This window comes from Schistocerca americana, chromosome 4 (genome assembly GCF_021461395.2).
Source record: "Schistocerca americana isolate TAMUIC-IGC-003095 chromosome 4, iqSchAmer2.1, whole genome shotgun sequence".
In the NCBI taxonomy this organism is placed as follows: Eukaryota; Metazoa; Arthropoda; class Insecta; order Orthoptera; family Acrididae; genus Schistocerca; species Schistocerca americana.
The window spans coordinates 336,376,673-336,396,461 of record NC_060122.1 but is presented as its reverse complement, the minus strand read 5'-3'; the positions used below and the strand labels follow the sequence as shown (position 1 = coordinate 336,396,461).

The 19,789-nt window shown below is 40.0% G+C and overlaps 1 protein-coding gene across 1 annotated transcript in view; it reads left to right on the top strand.

Moving 5' to 3' along the window:
* LOC124613239 overlaps window positions 1–10,922 on the top strand; it is a 39,362-nt gene extending 28,440 nt beyond the window's left edge. The window contains exons 6-7 of the mRNA XM_047141916.1: window positions 5,718–5,800; window positions 10,784–10,922. Coding sequence (XP_046997872.1) covers window positions 5,718–5,800; window positions 10,784–10,831 — 131 coding nt within the window. The 3' untranslated portion in view covers window positions 10,832–10,922. The remainder of the gene's footprint in view (window positions 1–5,717; window positions 5,801–10,783) is intronic.
* The last annotated feature ends 8,867 nt before the right edge of the window (window positions 10,923–19,789 follow it).

Sequence of the window (19,789 nt, the reverse complement as noted above, 5' to 3'; positions counted from 1 at the left end):
CCCGAGACAGAGGAACAAAGCAAGCTGTGAGAACATTTAGAATCCTTAGTACCGAAATGGCGAAGACGCAGCCACCATCGGGCAAGGTGCTGCTGCGTTCTTAGGGCTGCCGTGGTGTGTTGCTAACAGATTATTCTCGTAAGAGGCAAACCGTCAAAGAGATGTAATTGTGGCATATCCTGACGAAGTTAGAGGAGGCTCACTGGGAGCTATAAGGTTTATTGGCTTCACGTCAAAGCCCGTGCTCATTCTGCACAGGACACAGTCCAACGTGCTGCTTCTTGGGGCTACCAGATTTTGCCTCACACTCACGTATTGTCCTGACATGACACCCAGTGGACTCTTCCTCGTACGACGAAAATGTTGCGTGGTAGGCATTTGCAGAATGACAACGAAGTGGAAACTTCCTAAAAGCCAAGATGCAGACTGATACATACAAGGTTGAAGCGTCAACATGTAGAGTACGAATAAACTTCATCATCAAGTTTTCTGAGGTGATAATTAAAACTTTATGATTATTCCTCGTGTGTGCCACACCGGTACTCGAACTCCGTCATCGGTCTACGAGTGCACGAGTGCACTTCCAGATGATCTGCCCGATCACTCCTTTTAAGCATCCAGTTCCCTGCTACTTCTCTACTTCCCTTCCAACCTCTGTCCTGAATAACGTGTCTCAGCAGCTGAGGCTGGTCTCACATTCGAAACAATCTTCGTGCAAACTCCACACCCAGGGATCTTTAATTTGTTTACTGTAGTTTCCCTGAATCATGTAAAAAGAATTATGGGTAACTATTTAAGTAGAAATCTGCATGATGATGAAACATCACCGAACCAGTAGTGAGTTAGTACACATTATGTATGGTAAATTGAAGGTGATGGAAGAAATTGATGAAATCAGCTGCATCGGGAATTTATGCAGAATCAGCAGCGATGAGTGAAAATGTGTGCCCCACGTGCTGAATCGGGATTCGTACGCCGGATCTCCTGCTGACTAGGTAGTTGCGTTCACCACTGCGCCATCCGGTCACGGTGTTCGTCTCAAGTGCGCAGACTGTCTCGACACTCTTCCGGGGAGACTATCCTTCCCGCCTAGAGCCACCTATACGCAGTCCCCTTCCATGTCCAACATGCTCGCTAACTTTAGATTCCTGCTGCAGGCCGAACGATATTGCGCAATCGCACTGAAGGTCGAATCAATTGTATGAACGCGTTGTATCTGTTCTTTCGGACTTGTCTGAAAGAACAGACACTACGCATTCGTACAGATGTGCTACACGTGGCACACGGATAAACTGCCACTGTTTAACACCGTTAGGTTTGTGTCAGCGTTGTGGCTGATTGTTGAGACTACGACGCTCTGAAGAACTACTTCACTCTATTGTTCTACGCGTACTGCTCCGACTAATGCTCATTAGGGTTTGTATTCAACAGTCATTTCATCTTATTTCCCGCGCACACTGCCTTAGTGTTCACTTCCTGTGACGTTAACTTGCCAACTATGGTTGGGCGATTAATTGCTGTTAATCGATTAATCGTAATTATTCTGATAATCAATTCGGATATAACGATATTTCTTTGAAGTTAATTAATGTTACACAATCGTACACCCGTAAGATTATTTACTTCAATTTTTCCTTTTTTGTTTGATGTCTGTTGTGTGTTAACTCGTTGTATAGGTATAGCTTTACGGACTCTTCCCTAGTATTCTTTGCATAACGTTCGCATAAGGCGGAACATTTCATGCCGATTGTGTTCTGTTCACAGATGTTGCCAACATCAGAGATCTAACAGTAGTTGCTCTTATATAGCATGTCATAGTCTTCTGTTGTGTGTGTCTATTGAGAAGTAAAAGTAACACGTGTGTTCGAACCTGAACGTCTCTGTGACGTGCTGTCAACAGACCTTGTTACATGTGTCGTTTATTATACCATAATTGCTAATTGGTACGATGCGCTCGAACCAGAGAGTAATCAAAGCAGGACGGAAATAAGTAAACATTCACCCTCCCATGTAGTGGTGAGACTACATGGGCAGCAGTGTTATTTACCCTCTTCTGCCCGCCCGTCTTTCAGGCAGTCGGAATTACTTCTGTAACCTAGCTTTATTATTGTGGTACACTTTCCAACGTGCAGATTGCCGCTAAAATAAAATCGTGGGACTAAGAAAAACAAGTGAAGTACTGAAACATTTTGAAGAAGGTGATAAAGGCTGATGTAAATGTAAGTTGTGATTCAAGTCCCTGAACGTTTAGGAAATATAATGCATCTGATGAATAACTTGAAAATTAACAATGCGAATGTAAAAGACAATCATGTATTTCAGTACCCCAGTTACCATTACCGTGTAAAGTTCAGAAAACGATACTTAACAGGTAAATGAATTTACTAAGTCCAACAATCGAGGAATGGAAGTATGATAACACCGGTTCTCTTAGAACAAGCTTTTTAATCATAAAAAGTAAGTTTAGGACAATGATTTATAGAAATAAATAAACCGCAACATAACAACTAATCGAATAATCGCTTTCAGGATACAATCAGTCGATACGATTAACTGCTTCATTAAAATAATCGAAAAAACAATTAATTACTATTAATTGCCCACTACTAATGCCAACCAGATAGCTACTACTCGAATAACAATGGCTTCGCTCACACGTTTTTCACAGCACTAACACTACTATTGACGGCTGGAAGGCAGCCTTCTTTCAGAACAAATTCCCCTTGCTTTGTGCTACTCTGATGGTGCAGATGATGCCATATCGACACCGTGAGAAGCGATCGTCAGTAGCGGAAGTTGACTGGACTGGATGATGTAACGAATGCAAAAAATAACGTGTTTCCTGAACTGAAAAGCGTTCTTGTCGAGAGCTCTATGTTATTCAGCACCTTTGTTCCAAAGGTAGGGCCCCCAAATTGACTGTCATTTTCAAGGTCGGTACTTCGACCGTTCTCATTCCTATCTCTTTGCTACACAGAGTGGCACCGCAGTCTTCGCACACAGCAGGAGTAGTGGAATTTCTGCATAAGCAGGCACGTGCGATTATACACAATGCCAATAAATTTATGCCAGAAGAAACAGAGGAGCAAGCAAAAACCACACTGAAAACTTCGCTTGAAAGTACTGCAAGAACACCTAACGTTTCCAATCGCTGAATAAATGGAATAAAGCATAGTTACCAGTACATCCCAAGGCCTTACTATTTCGGAAATATGTGGAAGAAGTAGAAGAAAATTTTGTTTCTGGTAATACAGGTTGTCATGGAACTGACACAACTTCCACGTGACATATGTTCTTTATTTTGCATTGTAAGTATCGTAGTAAGCGACATTGTCCGCTACTCAACCGTTTTTCCTCTTTTTTGTTTTATAAGATTTCATTCTGGCAGCATGTGGTTGGACTTGCTTTCTTGGTACTCTCGGGAGAAAACACTGTCTCTGAATATCTACATTTGTCGAATTATTGATGGTTTTGACATAACCAGTTAATTAGACAGTTTACTTACTCGCTAGTTTTAGCTTACGATTTCTGCGTAGGCTTCAGCAGTCTAAATCCACCTCTCCTACTGTGCAATAGCCGTTCACAACGGATCCCCCAGCACTATTCCTGTCCGCTTCCTTACCACGCCATCTGCACAGGTATTGTCCAAATTATTTGCGTGTACTCTGTCTGTGAGAAACTACAGAGATCATGCAAATGGACTTGCACCCCTTCTAGCAGTACTTCATCGTATGTCACGGGGGCAACGAAAGGCAACTAGTACCTGGAGAAAGTGCACGTCATTACTGCTTCAAAGAAGGGGCGACAGGCCTATGTTGCTGACATCAATCTAAGAATTATTGAACATATTTTATAATCACCTATTGTGGCATTCCTGAAGAACTAAAAAGTTGTCTTTAAATATCAACATGGATCCATCAGACAGGGATGTAGCGAAATTCAGCTCACTCTGTTCAATCATGAGACAAGGGAGGCGTAGACATCACGCCCAGATTCATGCTGTCTTCCTTGACTTGACGAAGGCTATTGCTTTAATTCCCATTGTCGTTTAGAAAAACAGAATACGAGTTTTCGAGTCCCAGACGAGATTTGTGACTGTATTCCTCGCAGATAGAAATCAACACGTCGCTCTTAACGGAACAGAATAATCAAGCAAATGAAAATGAATATTTAATCGACCACGTTTTTAAATCGAACTAAAGAGTGTAAATAATTTTTCTTAGCCCCGTAGAGATTCATAACCCCACAGAAATACAACTGACGAAATTAAGGAAGTTTTAATAGCCGTGAAGTTAGTTGTAACATTTAAAATTAAAAACTTGGAGTGCATGCAGCAGATAATAGTAAGTTGGTGAACTACGCTTGTGTCAATTAGCAACCAGTGCAGTAGTAAGGAGGTGAAGTATTCATGTGCCAATTATGTATTGCATGCACCCGATGTTTTTCGTTTTAAATCTTAGAAGTATTTTCGTCACAAGTTATCAGGACTATCTGTAAGTGGTGATTGGGAGAAATTATTTTATACTTTTTATTCCGATTAAAAATGTGACATATTAATAATTAATTTTCATTTAAATAATTATTCTCATTTCATGAAGACATATTGCAGGAAGTGATATGTCGCTCCAGTGTTCCCAGACCGTACTCTCTCTGAATTTTATTGTTCTATGCGTGTGTCTGAAATTTTCAATCGATTTCAAACATTTTGATGACATTACAACGCAGACATGTGGTGAATTTCCGGCTTATTTCAGTTTCTCTTCACCTGACTGAACGAACCTCTGTATACCTCGCGAAAAAGAGAGTGAAGGTCAAAATCAGAGAGAATCAAACTCACTCAGAGGGCACCAGCGATCGTTCTTCCCGCGATCCCTTTATGACTAGAACAGGAAAAGCGCGAAATGGCATAGGTACAGAAATGTGTCCTCCGTCACACGCTGCACAAGAAAGAGAGTTAATATTGCGCTGCCTTCCAGTTCTCAGCCATATTTAAAATTTCAAGTTTCCAGCTCATCACGAAGTTAGTTTAAAATCAATGCAAACAGACAAGAAAGTGATATCTATTTCCTCTTCCTCCCTCTCTCTGCTCAACCATGGGCACCTCGAATGCATTCTGCCACTATCTGAACAACACGCCTGTCCTGCAGAGCAGGTGAGATTTCAGATTTTAGCAATCATTTTGTCTCCCATTCCCACCCATGTTGATAAGACAGACATGAAAGCGAATTTTTACTGCATTGTTCCAGATCTGAGCTATGTTATAAGTTCCGTAACTCTAGCACATCGGAAAGTTAGTTTAGAATCAATTACAGAATCTGTGCCGAACAGACGGAGAGACAAGAAGGCAACCTAATAAAAAACTTTGTACAATGAGACACATCAGAGCTAATGCAGATGTTGATGTGCAGTCGTTCTACGCAAGCGACTTCGCAAGTGAAACAGACAAGGGAGCAGTAGGTAGATGGTGAGGTGGTAGTACCAGAAACACCCTCTCCCTCATACTGTAAGATGGCTGCCGGAGTATGGACGTAGATGTAGGTGTTTATTGAAGTTCTGTTACATGCCTCTTTTGTATGAATCGTCCTTTGTTTAAACCGTTGTTTAAGGTTGTGTGTATTGAGACAATAATCTTATGAAGCTAGATGGCAGGAAAATGACACGTCTGTTCCGTCACGCATGTGCTACAATCGCTGACGTTGTGCCTTTTTGTATCACAGTTACAGGATGCAGCGGCTACTGCGAATGCGGGATCGTCGCAGGCGACTGCTTGTCCGAGGGAATGGAGGCCAGGGGCTATGAGGTAAGCTGGCAGCCTGAGGTGCAACCAGTGAGTCTTTAGATTATCACTAAGTAGGTATAAGCTACGGGGTAAAACAGGTAGTAAACAATATGTAGAAGAACCAAGAGGGAACAATAAGAATGGAAGACCAAGAATAATGGGCTCGGTTTACAAAGGGTATGATACAAGGCTATAGTCTGTATCTGCTGCTGTTCAGTCTATACACAGAAGAAGCAATGGCGGAAATAAAAGAAAGCGAGAACAGCCATTCCTTATAGGCAACAATTACTGTTGAAACAAAGTTTGTAAGACAGTCGTAAGCTGCAGTCAATGTCTTTTATTGGAAAGTATCACGCAGTTTAACAAGAGCATCGTCAGAAACTGTGGAACTTAGAAAGTGTTAGGGTATGGAATGTTAAACTGGTATAAAAGACATGATCATAGACATTAGAGATACCTACCACCAGCTTAATCTCTGTTTTCGGCAAGGTAACAAGCCAATTAGTTTGAACGTAAGTTATCATATTGGAAATTTAACTCGTTCTTTTGAAATTACACAATGTAAATTTCACAGGTTTTTACGACGTCCTTGTCAAACTGAACTAAACTAACAAGTAAAAAATACTGATTGAGATTTGTGGCTGTCCTACAAAATGAAAGAAAGGTTCAGGAGATGGAGTGAAATACAGATTGAGAAGATGTCACTGATAAGATTCGCTGATGTTAGTGTTATCCTCAATGAAACTGAGGAAGAACTGGAGGACGAGTTGAATGGAATGAACATTCTAATGAGCACACATCACAGATTGAGAGTAAAGTGAAGAAAGAAGAAAGTTACTATTAGTAGCAGAAATCAGATTAGTGAGAAACTTACCATCAACAATGGGAATCAAGAGGTATACGATGTCAAGGAATTCTGCTACGAAGCAAAATAATCCTAGACAGACGAAGCAAGGAGGGATTTAGCAGAACACGCAAAGACGGCATTCCCGGCCAAACGAAGTCCACTAGCATCAAATGGCAGCCCTAAACAGTGGAAGAAGTTTCTGAGAATCCACGTCTGGACCACAGCATTGAATGGTTATGGTAGACGAGCTGTGGGGAAACTAGAACAGAAGACAATCTAAGCGTTTCAGATGTGGTGCTACAGGAGAACGTTGAAAATTAGGCGGTCAGATTAGGTAATGAATGAGGAGGTTCTACACAGTATTGTCAAGCAGAGGAACAGGTCAAAAACTTTGACGAGAAGGAGTGACACAATTGTAGGACGTGGGTGAAGACATCAGGGAGTAACCTCTATGGCACTAAAAGGAGATGCAAAGTGCAAAAACTGCAGAGTAGGACAAAGAGTGGAATGTATCCAACAAATAACTGATTGCCACTCTGATACGGAGGGATTTGCGTAGGAAAGGAAATCATAGCGGGCCTCATCAAACCAGTGAGATGACTGATGACCAAAAGAAGTAACCTCCGGCACACATATTACCTTCGACTCCTTCTCATAAATTGAGATTTGGCTTTGATTCCATGTTTTGTTCGTGAATGGTGAGGCCCAGTCAGCCGATTGTCAAATCTGTAACTTCCGTGGACATACCTATGTTGTAGTCGTTGGCTTTTCCAAAGTTGCTAGTCAATATCTTCATATTATGTTTGAGACGATTTAGAAATTCATGAATAACAAATAAATGTTCTGTGATGTTTGTTTATTACAATTTAATAATTGGCACCACAAAAACCGCACAGCTCGCCTTCATTTTGTGTCTTCTCAGTGTTGCCACCATACTGTTTATTAGAACCGAATCCGCTGAAACTGTTGCTCCCATCATAGTAACTGGTCCAGCTCGCGGAAAACTCCGTAATTATCAACCTTTCTCTGAAGCGACTTCTGCTGTTATGGAGGCTTGTGATGTCATTCTTATGGCGTCAAACAACGCCTACGTCAAATTTACAAAGTACCTTAATGCCTCAAATAAATCTTTGGTCAATAAACAGTGATGAGGAACGCCAACTTTCAGCAGGGCTCAGTGGATCAAAATAGTGTGCATACAAACCATGTATATGATATATTGGTTGAACCGTGTTTACGTACAAAACAAAAGTCACTAAAAGGATGTCAAAATCAATGTTGAGGAGAAAATGATCTCATATTCGTCATAGATTCCGAATAAGAGCAAAGTATTTCGTATATGAGTGATGCATATTTATTGATGTTTTAAGTAATTGATATCAATTGGAACATTGATGTTTTTATGAAACAAATTACATGTCTAGAAGTACTTCGACCTAACACATCCACTGTGGCGCTTCAGTTACATCAGACGCTTTTCAGAAAACGCGCAAAAGTAATCCGTGCAGTGCTCTGGCATTGGACTTTAAAGAATTTGGAAGTGGAGGCCATCACCCACAAAAGGTCTTATGTCTCTGCGAAAAGGACGTGGTCCTAGCTTCGGATTTATGCTGTTAGGAATGCTGTGGATTATTTCTAAAAGAGAAGCCAGTTATGAAAACGGGAAACAGACGAACGTATACAAGATCGTTATTAAAAAATACGGATAATTTCAAGCAACTTTATGTATAGTAACGGAAAATGTATTTTAAGTAACATCAGAACCAACTCTTATTATGAGTAAATTTAGAATGAACAAAGTGCCTTCCATGGGAAACAATCTTTTGCTCGCAACCGTTCTTTAATTTACAAAAAGAGCAGAGAATTAAAAAAAAAAAAAAACATGTCGCAAAGTCGCCTTCATATCTTGCTACGTCTTAAAATACATGAATTCTACGGGCGGGGCTCTTTTAAATGTGGGAGGAATTAAAGGGTGTAGATTGTACTGAAATTAATTACAATGAAATGACTTAACTTTATGTACGATTGTAATAACAGAGCCGGCCGGTGTGGCCGTGCGGTTATAGGCGCTTCAGTCTGGAACCGCGTGACCGCTACGGTCGCAGGTTCGAATCCTGCCTCGGGCATGGATGTGTGTGATGTCCTTAGGTTAGTTAGGTTTAAGTAGGTCTAAGTTCTAGGGGACTGATGACCACAGATGTTAAGTCCCATAGTGCTCAGAGCCATATGAACCATTTTTATTTGTAATAACAGAGAGCTAATATTAAGTACGTCACACCAGCAGGCATTCGAAATAGGAGGAGGTCGGTGGGGGTGTGGGGTCGGGGGGCAGTGGGGCAAAAGGATCCTTCGCTCTTTCTCGAATTTCGGGAAATAGATTTTTTATTCATTACAAAATTCCCACTCTTCGCTAGCAATGATTTTCTGTAGATACACCATTGCCGAGCGTGATAAGAAATACTGTGGCTTAAGCACTCAGTTTAGTTAGTCACTGTAAGATGTATAACAGTTAGGATTGATCGAGGAATTACAGAAGATCCAAAGAGGAGCAGTGCGTTTCGTCCGTTTTATTTAGTGAGCGCGAAAGCTTCCCAACTCCAGTGGCACACGCTACATGAGTGGCGTTGTGGGTAACCGTGTGGTTTACTGTACTGATTCCTCCTTGCGTATATTCCGGAAAAAGGTCATGAAAGGAAAATTAAGATTTCGAGGTCAAATGGAGGCCTACCAACAGTCTTTCTTCCCACGTAACAAGAAAGGGAGGAAGTGAAGTGATGCTTGCGCACAAAGTACCCTCCACCACCCTCCATAACGCAGACTGTGGTGTGCAGATTCAGATGTGGAAGTAGATGTCTCATTTGTTCTATCACATATTTGACATTTCCCAACAAATAGTGTAAATATATTACTAGACTCAAAGATAAATTCTATAAAGACTTTAGGATCTTAATATTGTTACAGAAAGTAGTGGCAACCATGAATTCATTCGTTCTGCAACCTTTCCGAGTATATTAAATGTCTTACGTGTAATTTAGTGAAGTGTAAGGTTGAATTAAACACCATTCTATTGAACAACTCCATCTACTCTATTGACGGTTCTCCTCAATGAAACTCATAAAAATCACCATTTTACATTTATTATGGTCAACATTACCAATGTATTTCAGTAATATTTCATAATGTTAAATCATTTCATTGTGTTGCATTATAAAGTGCCACGTATTTAAAAGCAGATTAAATGATAGAATATATGCTTTTATTGGCGATGACATGCAGCACAAAAGCATTGTATTTAATATGTAACTAATAGTGGAATTATTTGAAACAAATCACGGAGTTGCTGCTTCGAAATTTCACCAAAATAAAATGAGCATCAACCGTCTCAGGTCATTTCACTTCAGACAGAATGACAAATACATCACAAATTATATATTTCCTAAACAGCAAGACTCCTTCTCTTGTTAGTTACTATTCCATTAGCATCAGTGACTCAGATACCGTCATAAATAATTAGCGAACGTTTATAAATTTGAACTATAACAATAATTTATTCATCTAAAGATCGTATATGTACTTAGTATAATTGATTCCCTGACGAACAACAACAAAAGAGGGGCGATATTAAAACGGTGATTCACTTCGTATAATATTGTTCGTAGTGCCGCGAGAAAATATTTTAAATTTAGCGCTCTTAGCGCCTCTGGACTCTTACGCGACCACGGACGAAGATCACAAACATCGCAGATTATGAAAACTAGACACGATGTACTACAGTACTTAAATGATATGTACATCATTGTCTTCGTAACATTTTCCATATACCCCTTTCTGCAGGATCCAATGTACTTGTAAAATAAACGTCTGGCGGTAAGCTCTTCAACTTATTTTTTTCCACTTAGATTACAGTATGTTTTGGCTGTGCTCCTTCTGTTGATTCTACAGTCTAATAAAATCTTATCAAGTCACGGTTTTTCTAAACCTCTGTTTTATCCAGAAATGATGTTGCGATATCGCTTTAAAACATTTTACCTTGTTACTTTACAGCTACCGATTAATTACCACACAGCAAATCTTCAATACGTTTTTCAGCATATGTTGATAAAAACATACAAATGCAACTGGATGTGTTACGAATAAACGTGTTTTTGTTCTTTCAGACAATATATGGCTGGCTTGGAAAAGTCATCGCGAAGGCGGATGCTTGATTAGGAAAAAGTGAAATAGAGTGATGTGACTTATTTACAGCTACTATTGTTGTAAGGACATTACTATGAAATAAAAATTCTGAAACTTCAATAACTGTTTTATTTAACCTCATTGTTGTTTATTTGAGCGAGAACTCAAAACAATTACATTTTCTGACTGAGCACGAATGTCTATATTAGTGATTATGCTGATGATGAAGCACGTGACTGAAGACTTGCTACAAGCTGTTCCAACTGACACTACCTGGGCTGCGTCCATTTCATGTTTCTCAGGTATAACTGTCTCAAGTACAGGTGACGATAGTGAGTATGTATATGGTGTATTTGCGTGTTTATGTTCGCTTTGTTAATGGCGACGATAGGGGAGAGGGAACCTGGTTCCGACAAATATCCTGACTCTTTCGAAAAATAGCAAGGGGTTCGCCGTGCTGAACGTACCCATCACACGGTTGGATTACCAACAAGAGAGCCACGTGACCCCTCAGTAAGGTCACATTATGAAGAGATTGGGAGTTTATTCAGGATAATGGCGTAATGTCTGCTGATCAGGAACTGCTAGCCAACATCTCTGCTTCCTTGTGGTGAAATACTGTGATTAATAGCTTCTTCACCACCAGGATTCGCCACGCGGGGTAGCCGCGCTGTCTAGGCGTCTTGTAACGCTCCGCGCGGCTCCCCCAGTCGGAGGTCCGAGTCCTCCCTCGGGCGTCGGTGTGTGTTGTCCATAGCGCAAGTTAGTTTAAGTAGTGTGTAAGCTTAGGGACCGGTGACCTAAGCAGTTTGGTCCCACAAGATCTTACCACAGATTTACAAATTCTTTTACCAGGATTCGAACCTGTTTCTCCCTGTCAATTGCACTCCACCACACTAGTGTGCATTAGCAGCCTCTGCTACTGTGGCGGCTGCTGGGTGGGTTCATTCACCTGAATGTACTTACACAACATTGTCAAGTACCAAAGTCTTATGCCTAAGTCGAGCACGCTGTCTCTCTGCACAAGCACTTCACTCCTTAGAGCAGAGGTACTACTCGAACTATGGGTGTAAGTAGCTATTCATATGCAAGCCACTGATTTCTGCATTCCTGCATTTAAGCTTTTAGTGTACAGTAGTAGAAGGTACCCGTGGTCTAGGGGTAGAGTCTTTGTTTCATGATCGGAAACGTCTTCGGTCCTGGGTTCGATCCCCGCCACTGCTTAAATTTTGATAAATAATCGGCATTGGCGGCCGAAGACTTTCGGCATAAGAAGTCCGCCTCATTCTGCCAACGGCCTTGTCAAAGAGGGCTGAGGAGTGGATAGAGGTTCAGTGCACTTTCTTGTCCTAGGGGTGGGAAATTGCCCCTAAAGGCGGAAGAATCAGCAATGATCAACGACATGAGGATGCAGAAGGCAATGGAAACCCCTGCATTAAAGACACGTAACGTGTATCCACAGGACATGTGGCCTGTATTTGAATAAGTGTCATGATGATCTCCGGGAGGGGACTGCCAAGGAGGAGGTTACCATGAGAAAAAGATTGAGTAATCAACGAAAGGATAACGTTCTACGAGTCGGGGCGTGGAATGTCAGAAGCTTGAAGGTGGTAGGGAAACTAGAAAGTCTGAAAAGGGAAATGCAAAGGCTCAATCTAGATTTAGTAGTGGTCAGTGAAGTGAAGTGGAAGGAAGACAAGGATTTCTGGTCAGATGAGTATCGGGTAATATCAACAGCAGTAGAAAATTGTATAACAGGTGTAGGATTCGTAGCCGGCCGAAGTGGCCGTGCGGTTAAAGGCGCTGCAGTCTGGAACCGCATGACCGCTACAGTCGCAGGTTGGAATCCTACCTCGGGCAGGATGTTTTTGATGTCTTTGGTTAGTTAGATTTAACTAGTTCTAAGTAGTAAGGGACTAATGACCTCAGCAGTTGAGTCCCATAGTGCTCAGAGCCATTTTTTGTAGGATTCGTTATGAATAGGAAGGTAGGGAAGAGGGTGTGTTACTGTGAACAATTCAGAGACTGGGTTGTTCTAATCAGAATCGACAGCAGACCAACACCGACAACGATAGTTCAGGTATACATGCCGTCGTCGCAAGCTGGAGATGAACAGATAGAGAAAGTGTATGAGGATATTGAAAGGGTAATGCAGTATGTAAAGGGGGATGAAAATCTAATAGTCATGGGCGACTGGAATGCAGTTGTAGGGGATGGAGTAGAAGAAAAGGTTACAGGAGAATATGGGCTTGGGACAAGGAATGAAAGAGGAGAAAGACTAATTGAGTTTTGTAACAAGTTTCAGCTAGTAATAGCGCATACACTGTTCAAGAATCACAAAAGGAGGAGGTATACTTGGAAAAGGCGGGAGATACGGGAAGATTTCAATTAGATTACATTATGGTCAGACAGAAATTCCGAAATCAGATACTGGATTGTAAGGCGTACCCAGGAGCAGATATAGACTCAGATCACAATATAGTAGTGATGAAGAGTAGGCTGAAGTTAAAGACATTAGTCAGGAAGAATAAATACGCAAAGAAGTGGGAGACGGAAGTACTAAGGAATGACGAGATACGTTTGAAGTTCTCTAACGCTATAGATACAGCAATAAGGAATAGCGCAGTAGGCAGTACAGTTGAAGAGGAATGGACATCTCTAAAAAGGGCCATCACAGAAGTTGGGAAGGGAAACATAGGTACAAAGAAGGTAGCTGCGAAGAAACCATGGGTAACAGAAGAAATACTTCAGTTGATTGATGAAAGGAGGAAGTACAAACATGTTCCGGGAAAATCAGGAATACAGAAATACAAGTCGCTGAGGAATGAAATAAATAGGAAGTGCAGGGAAGCTAAGACGTAATGGCTGCAGGAAAAATGTGAAGACATCGAAAAAGATATGATTGTCGGAAGGACAGACTCAGCATACAGGAAAGTCAAAACAACCTTTGGTGACATTAAAAGCAACGGTGGTAACATTAAGAGTGCAGCGGGAATTCGACTGTTAAATGCAGAGGAGAGAGCAGGCAGGTGGGAAGAATACATTGAAAGCCACTATGAGGGTGAAGATTTGTCTGTTGTGATAGAAGAAGAAACAGGAGTCGATTTAGAAGAGGTAGGGGATCCAGTATTAGAATCGGAATTTAAAAGAGCTTTGGAGGACTTACGGTCAAATAAGGCAGAAGGGATAGATAACATTCCATCAGAATTTCTAAAATCATTGGGGGAAGTGGCAACAAAACAACTATTCACGTTGATGTGTAGAATATATGAGTCTGGCGATATACCATCTGACTTTCGGAAAAGCATCATCCACACAATTCCGAAGACGGCAAGAGCTGACAAGTGCGAGAATTATCGCACAATCAGCTTAACAGCTCATGCATCGAAGCTGCTTACAAGAATAATACAGAGAAGAATGGAAAAGAAAATTGAGAATGCGCTAGGTGACGATCAGTTTGGCTTTAGGAAAAGTAAAGGGACGAGAGAGGCAATTCTGACGTTACGGCTAATAATGGAAGCAAGGCTAAAGAAAAATCGAAACACTTTCATAGGATTTGTCGACCTGGAAAAAGCGCTCGACAATATAAAATGGTGCATGCTGTTCGAGATTCTGAAAAAAGTAGGGATAAGCTATAGGGAGAGACGGGTCATATACAATATGTACAACAACCAAGAGGGAATAATAAGAGTGGACGATCAAGAACGAAGTGCTCGTATTAAGATGGGTGTAAGACAAGGCTGTAGCCTTTCGCCCCTACTCTTCAATCTGTACATCGAGGAAGCAATGATGGAAATAAAAGAAAGGTTCAGCAATGGAATTAAAATACAAGGTGAAGGGTGTAACCTCCCCACCGAAATTTAAAAGATATTATTTTAAATGCAAATGGTCATTGAGCTAAGTGTAACCTCCCTGCATGAAATGTACTGACAATGACAGTTAAATGTTTGAAAAATCGCAATCTGTCTCAAGTGTAAGCTCCCACAAAAATAATGAAAGACAACTCAATGCTAATGAAACTTCAGCGATAATGAAAACTCAATTAGACCGAAATATCAGTCTTTGGCCCTGTGCAAAAATCAGAATTAATTTCTTACCTCATTGAAACTGCAAGTCAATTTTCTGCTCTTATTGTTAGCCACGGCTTGGAGGAAATGCATTGCAAGTATTATTTTTTTTTTTTAAATTGAACTGAAACTTTTCTTTAAAGGAAATGGAAGGAGATCATTCGTTCAATTAAATGGTTGTTTTGTTAGTATGTATTGAAAACAAAATTATTATTGGGGCACTTGTTGAAAATTAATTACAATAAATAAACTTTACATTATCTGATGTGCGCAATGCAGCTTGGTTACCTTAATTAACAATATACCTCATTCAGCATCTTGACCAGAGACCCATGTCGACGCCTGCGACTGCGTCCCGCTCGCGACCGTACTCGACTACTAGTGCTAACAGACTGCCATTCGCAACTGAACTCGACTACTACTACCCACAGATTACACTGGCCTACTGCTACCGACAGACTACTGCTTGTAACACTCGCGCGGTCAAGCGCAGACTAGCCACGACAAATAGCTCTCTGGTCAAAGATTCTGCAATGCCTCGCCATCGCCGCCACACAACATACGTGTTTCATAACCCTCCACTGGGGGGGCAAAAATTTGGCAGCGATGGTGAGTCATTTGGACTTGCCAAGCGCGGCAAAATTTTTTCTTTAATTAATCAACAGAATATTTAGATGTAGTACATGAATTAAATGTTGTGCACATGCACCGAGTACAAAACATTTCAGACAAAGACAAGATATGAGTACAAAACATATTCGCAGATCAGAAAAATGTATATACAAATTATTTGATGGATAATAACGTGCACACGCACTGAAAAAATTCTTTAGCATTTTCAGAACAAATAAATAGAATGACAAAAAAAAAAATCATGTTGACAAGTGATATGAGTGCACATGCACTGCAGTTCAGAACATATTAGCAAATGACGAAATGTATATACAAGGAGTAACAAATGACATAAGTGCATACGCACTGAAGTGTTGAACATACAGAATGAGTACAAATCATATTAAAAAATGAGAAAAGTGCACAGGCACTGAAGTTCAGTAGAAAACATATTAACACATAATGTAAGTGCACTGAAAAACTTTTGCACATTTTCATAACAAATAAACGCAAAGGTAAAAAATCATTTTGACAACTGACATAAGTGTACATGAAGTGAAGTTGAGAATACATCAACAAATCACAAAATGTATTATAAACGGCAAAAATACACACGTACTGTATATGACTTTTTCATTTTACAAGAATTAGGGAAGGAATAGGAAGGATTGCATCATGGTTGTAGCACTTAGGTTGCACGAAGCTGCACTAAAAGTCCATATCTTTCCAGAGAAGTACAACACCAAGTGAGACAATTTGCAGTTCTTTTCCCAGAAGTATTTATCAGTGTATCCAAGACACTGAAATGTCGTAGTAATATTTCCTGTTATCATTTTGGCAGTACATCAGGTACACCAAACAGTGGGACCATAATAACGTCTTCATCGCTCACGGTGTTGGACAGCATGTCGTGTCAACACCATGCTCTTACAAGGCACACCAACGTAGAATTAGTGCAAAAACCAAATATAGTGCTCCATGATCATGAGGATGGACAGGACAAATGGATATTGCAGTAATTCAGGGTAGTTAGCTCATAAGGTGAAGGACATTAAGTCACATAATAGGCTTCATTGAGAATTACAGTAGTAGTTTGCGGCATTCATAGCCCAGTTATTGAACATTTCTGTACCAAGTATGTAGTATTACAGAATAATGTTCATAAAATTAAATTATTGGCATCATGGGTAATCGTGTTACAATAAACAGTGGCAGTCCTTGGCCAGTTACAAAGCATATTTAGTATGACAGAATAATGTTCATCAGAAGTCTTCATTGAAAAGGAGAGTCAGTTATTGGCCTCGCATTAACATAATACATTGAGTGATACAAATTATTGGCACTCATTGGCCATTTACCAAAACATGAAAAGTCATAATTGAAAACAGGAGCTAATTAATGGCCTAATTATTAACGTAATTCATTTAGTGACATTAATTATTGGCACTCAGTGGCCAGTTACCAAAACATGAAAAGTCATAATTGAAAACAGGAGCTAATTAATGGCATAATTAATAATATAATTCATTTAGTGACATTAATTATTGGCACTCAGTGGCCAGCAAGTATTGAATAGTATAAAACATTGTTCATCATTCAGTGTTATTCAGATCATTAAGGTGTCATTATTAAAAATCAGTTAATTACAGTCATAGCATTAATAATCATGGGCATTATAAGTAGTCTCATTACAATAAACAGTGGCAGTTATTAGCCAGTTACAAAGCATTATTTTATATATATTTTTTTGTATCATGAAGAAGTCACTACTGAAGTGGCATACTATTCAGAGCTGATCAGTATTATTCAGAATTCTCTTAAACTAGTAACATTATTTGGGACTAGTAATACATTTTTTTGTGTTTCTGTGCCAGATAGTTAGCAATGCATTGCTTTGGGTAATTATAAGGGAAAGCAAGAAGAAAAAAAGAAAAAAAATTGCTTCTAGGTTGTTCCTGTAAATGAAAAATGTGTAACGTCATTCGTCATGAGTCAGCTGTAGCAAGGTTGTGACACAAGTGGGTAAAAAAAATGCAAGTACTAGTATAGGCTTAATAAGTAACAGGTTTAGTAAGTATCATGATAGGCTTCTCCTGGAAAAAATACAAAATGGATTATTGAGCTGAAAGAAGAAACGCATACTATGCTGAAAAGTAGTGAACTTCGAATTAACAGGTAGTGAAATGTGTATAAAAATGTGTTCCATAGCTGTCCTTTCCAAAACCTTCAGTCATTATACTATGCAATATAACACCTGCTGCCAAAACGAACTGCAACAAATACTTAAATAACTACATAGCATAAACATAATTTCAACATTATCCACATCTGCAAAGAAAACTTCATTATCTATATCATCATAACTCCATTATCACCATCACCTGTAAAGAAAAACTTCATTATTCATAGTAGCATATTCTTCATCATTATTCATCAGCATTCATTACACTGGTCAACACTCATTTTCTTGCCAAGTATATTTGAGTGGCTTTAGGATGGGTTAGTGGTGCTGAGAACGAATATAGCAACCATTTATGCAGTTTGGCTCTAGTTTTTGAGATAATGCATGATTTATTCAAAAAATTAGAAAAAATTGCTAATACTGAACTCGAGCGCTACAAACTACAATGAAAAAAGAAAATAATCTTTATAAATAGCTTCTATGAAAACCTGATAGGCATTTGTCCACGTATAAAACATAATTGAAAAGTTTCTCTATAAGTATATCATTTTCCGTCCATGACGAACCGCTTCCTGCACGCTTTCCTTTTATAGGTCTCTTCAGAACAGTCACGTTGCAGATTCCAGCAATAATCTGCCATCATATGCCTGTCCCATCTTCCTTTATATCTTTCCTCTATTCCTTTCATATCTTGATGGAACCGCTCTCCTTGTTCCTCACTGAAATCACCTAGATTACGAGGAAATCGATCCAAGTGGCTGTGAAGGAAGTGCAATTTTATACTCATGTTAGCTCCTAAGTTTTGAAAGTTAGTGAGCATATTTTGGACCAGTTCCTCGTAATTGGGAGCTTTATGATTGCCCAAAAAACATTTTACAACAGCGACAAAACTGTTCCAGGCCGATGCTTCAGTGACAGTCATGACACTTGTAAAATTGGTATCGTTGATGAGCCTGCGAATTTGAGGACCATCAAATATTCCTGCCTTAAGTTTTTCACTACTGAGTCCAGGGAACGTATTGCAGATGTATGTGAAGCAATTACCATTTCTGTCTAAAGCTTTGGTGAATTGCTTCATTAGTCCTAACTTAATATGTAATGGTGGAAGAACAATCTTGTCCCTACTAACCAGAGGTTCATTAATGATGTTTGCTTCACCAACAGCCATATGTTCCCTTGGAGGCCATGTTTTCTGCTTCCAATGTTCGTGCTTTGCCCTACTATCCCACATGCAGATAAAACATGGGTGCTTTGTGTATCCACTTTGTTGTCCAAGCAAGAAGTTCACCATTTTCAAATCAACACAAATCAACCACTGGTGCTGCATATACTGAATTTTCTGCAGAACCATCTTGATGTTAGCATATGCTTCACAAAGTTTTGTTGAGTGGGCAATTGGAATAGATGCGTAACGATTGCCATTGTGTAGGAGAACACATTTTAAACTTCTAGTGGAACTGTCTATGAAGAGACGCCAGTCCTCTGGTCTATATTCCGGCAGCCCCAATTCAAGTAAAAGTCCAGGTATATTGCTGCAATACACTATAACCTCTTATTGGTTGAAGTATGGAAGAAGGTTTTCTTCTCTGGTCCGGTAAGCTGTTATTTTAACACTTGGATGAAGACAGTTCTTTTCCTTAAGCCTGGGTGCTAAGAGTTCTGATGCTTGCTTTGAAAGATTGAGTTCTCGTATCAAGTCATTGAGCTCCTTCTGGTCGAACTGCTGGGGTTGTGTCTCACGTCCTTCGTATTCCGAACCACTACTTGTACATTCCTCGCCGTGCACATCGTCATCTGATGATGTTAGCGTGGGTAATGATGTGAAGGTTGGTACAGGAACATCGTTGCTGTGCACCACCGGTCTTCTTGCTGACTCCAAATCGGGATATTCCCACTTTCGTTTTTTGAACCTATTAAAACCTTTCACATTAACAATGCAAAAATAGCAATCATCTGTATGGTTATTCTGCTCTCGCCATACCATAGGCACTCCGAAGTTTAAGCTTTTCCTTTTTCGTTTTGTCCACTGCCGTAAGCACTCCACACAGCATTTACAAACTTTATGGGGTGCCCACGCCTTGTCTTGATCTCCAAGTTTAATTCCGAAATATGCCAGATACGCTTCC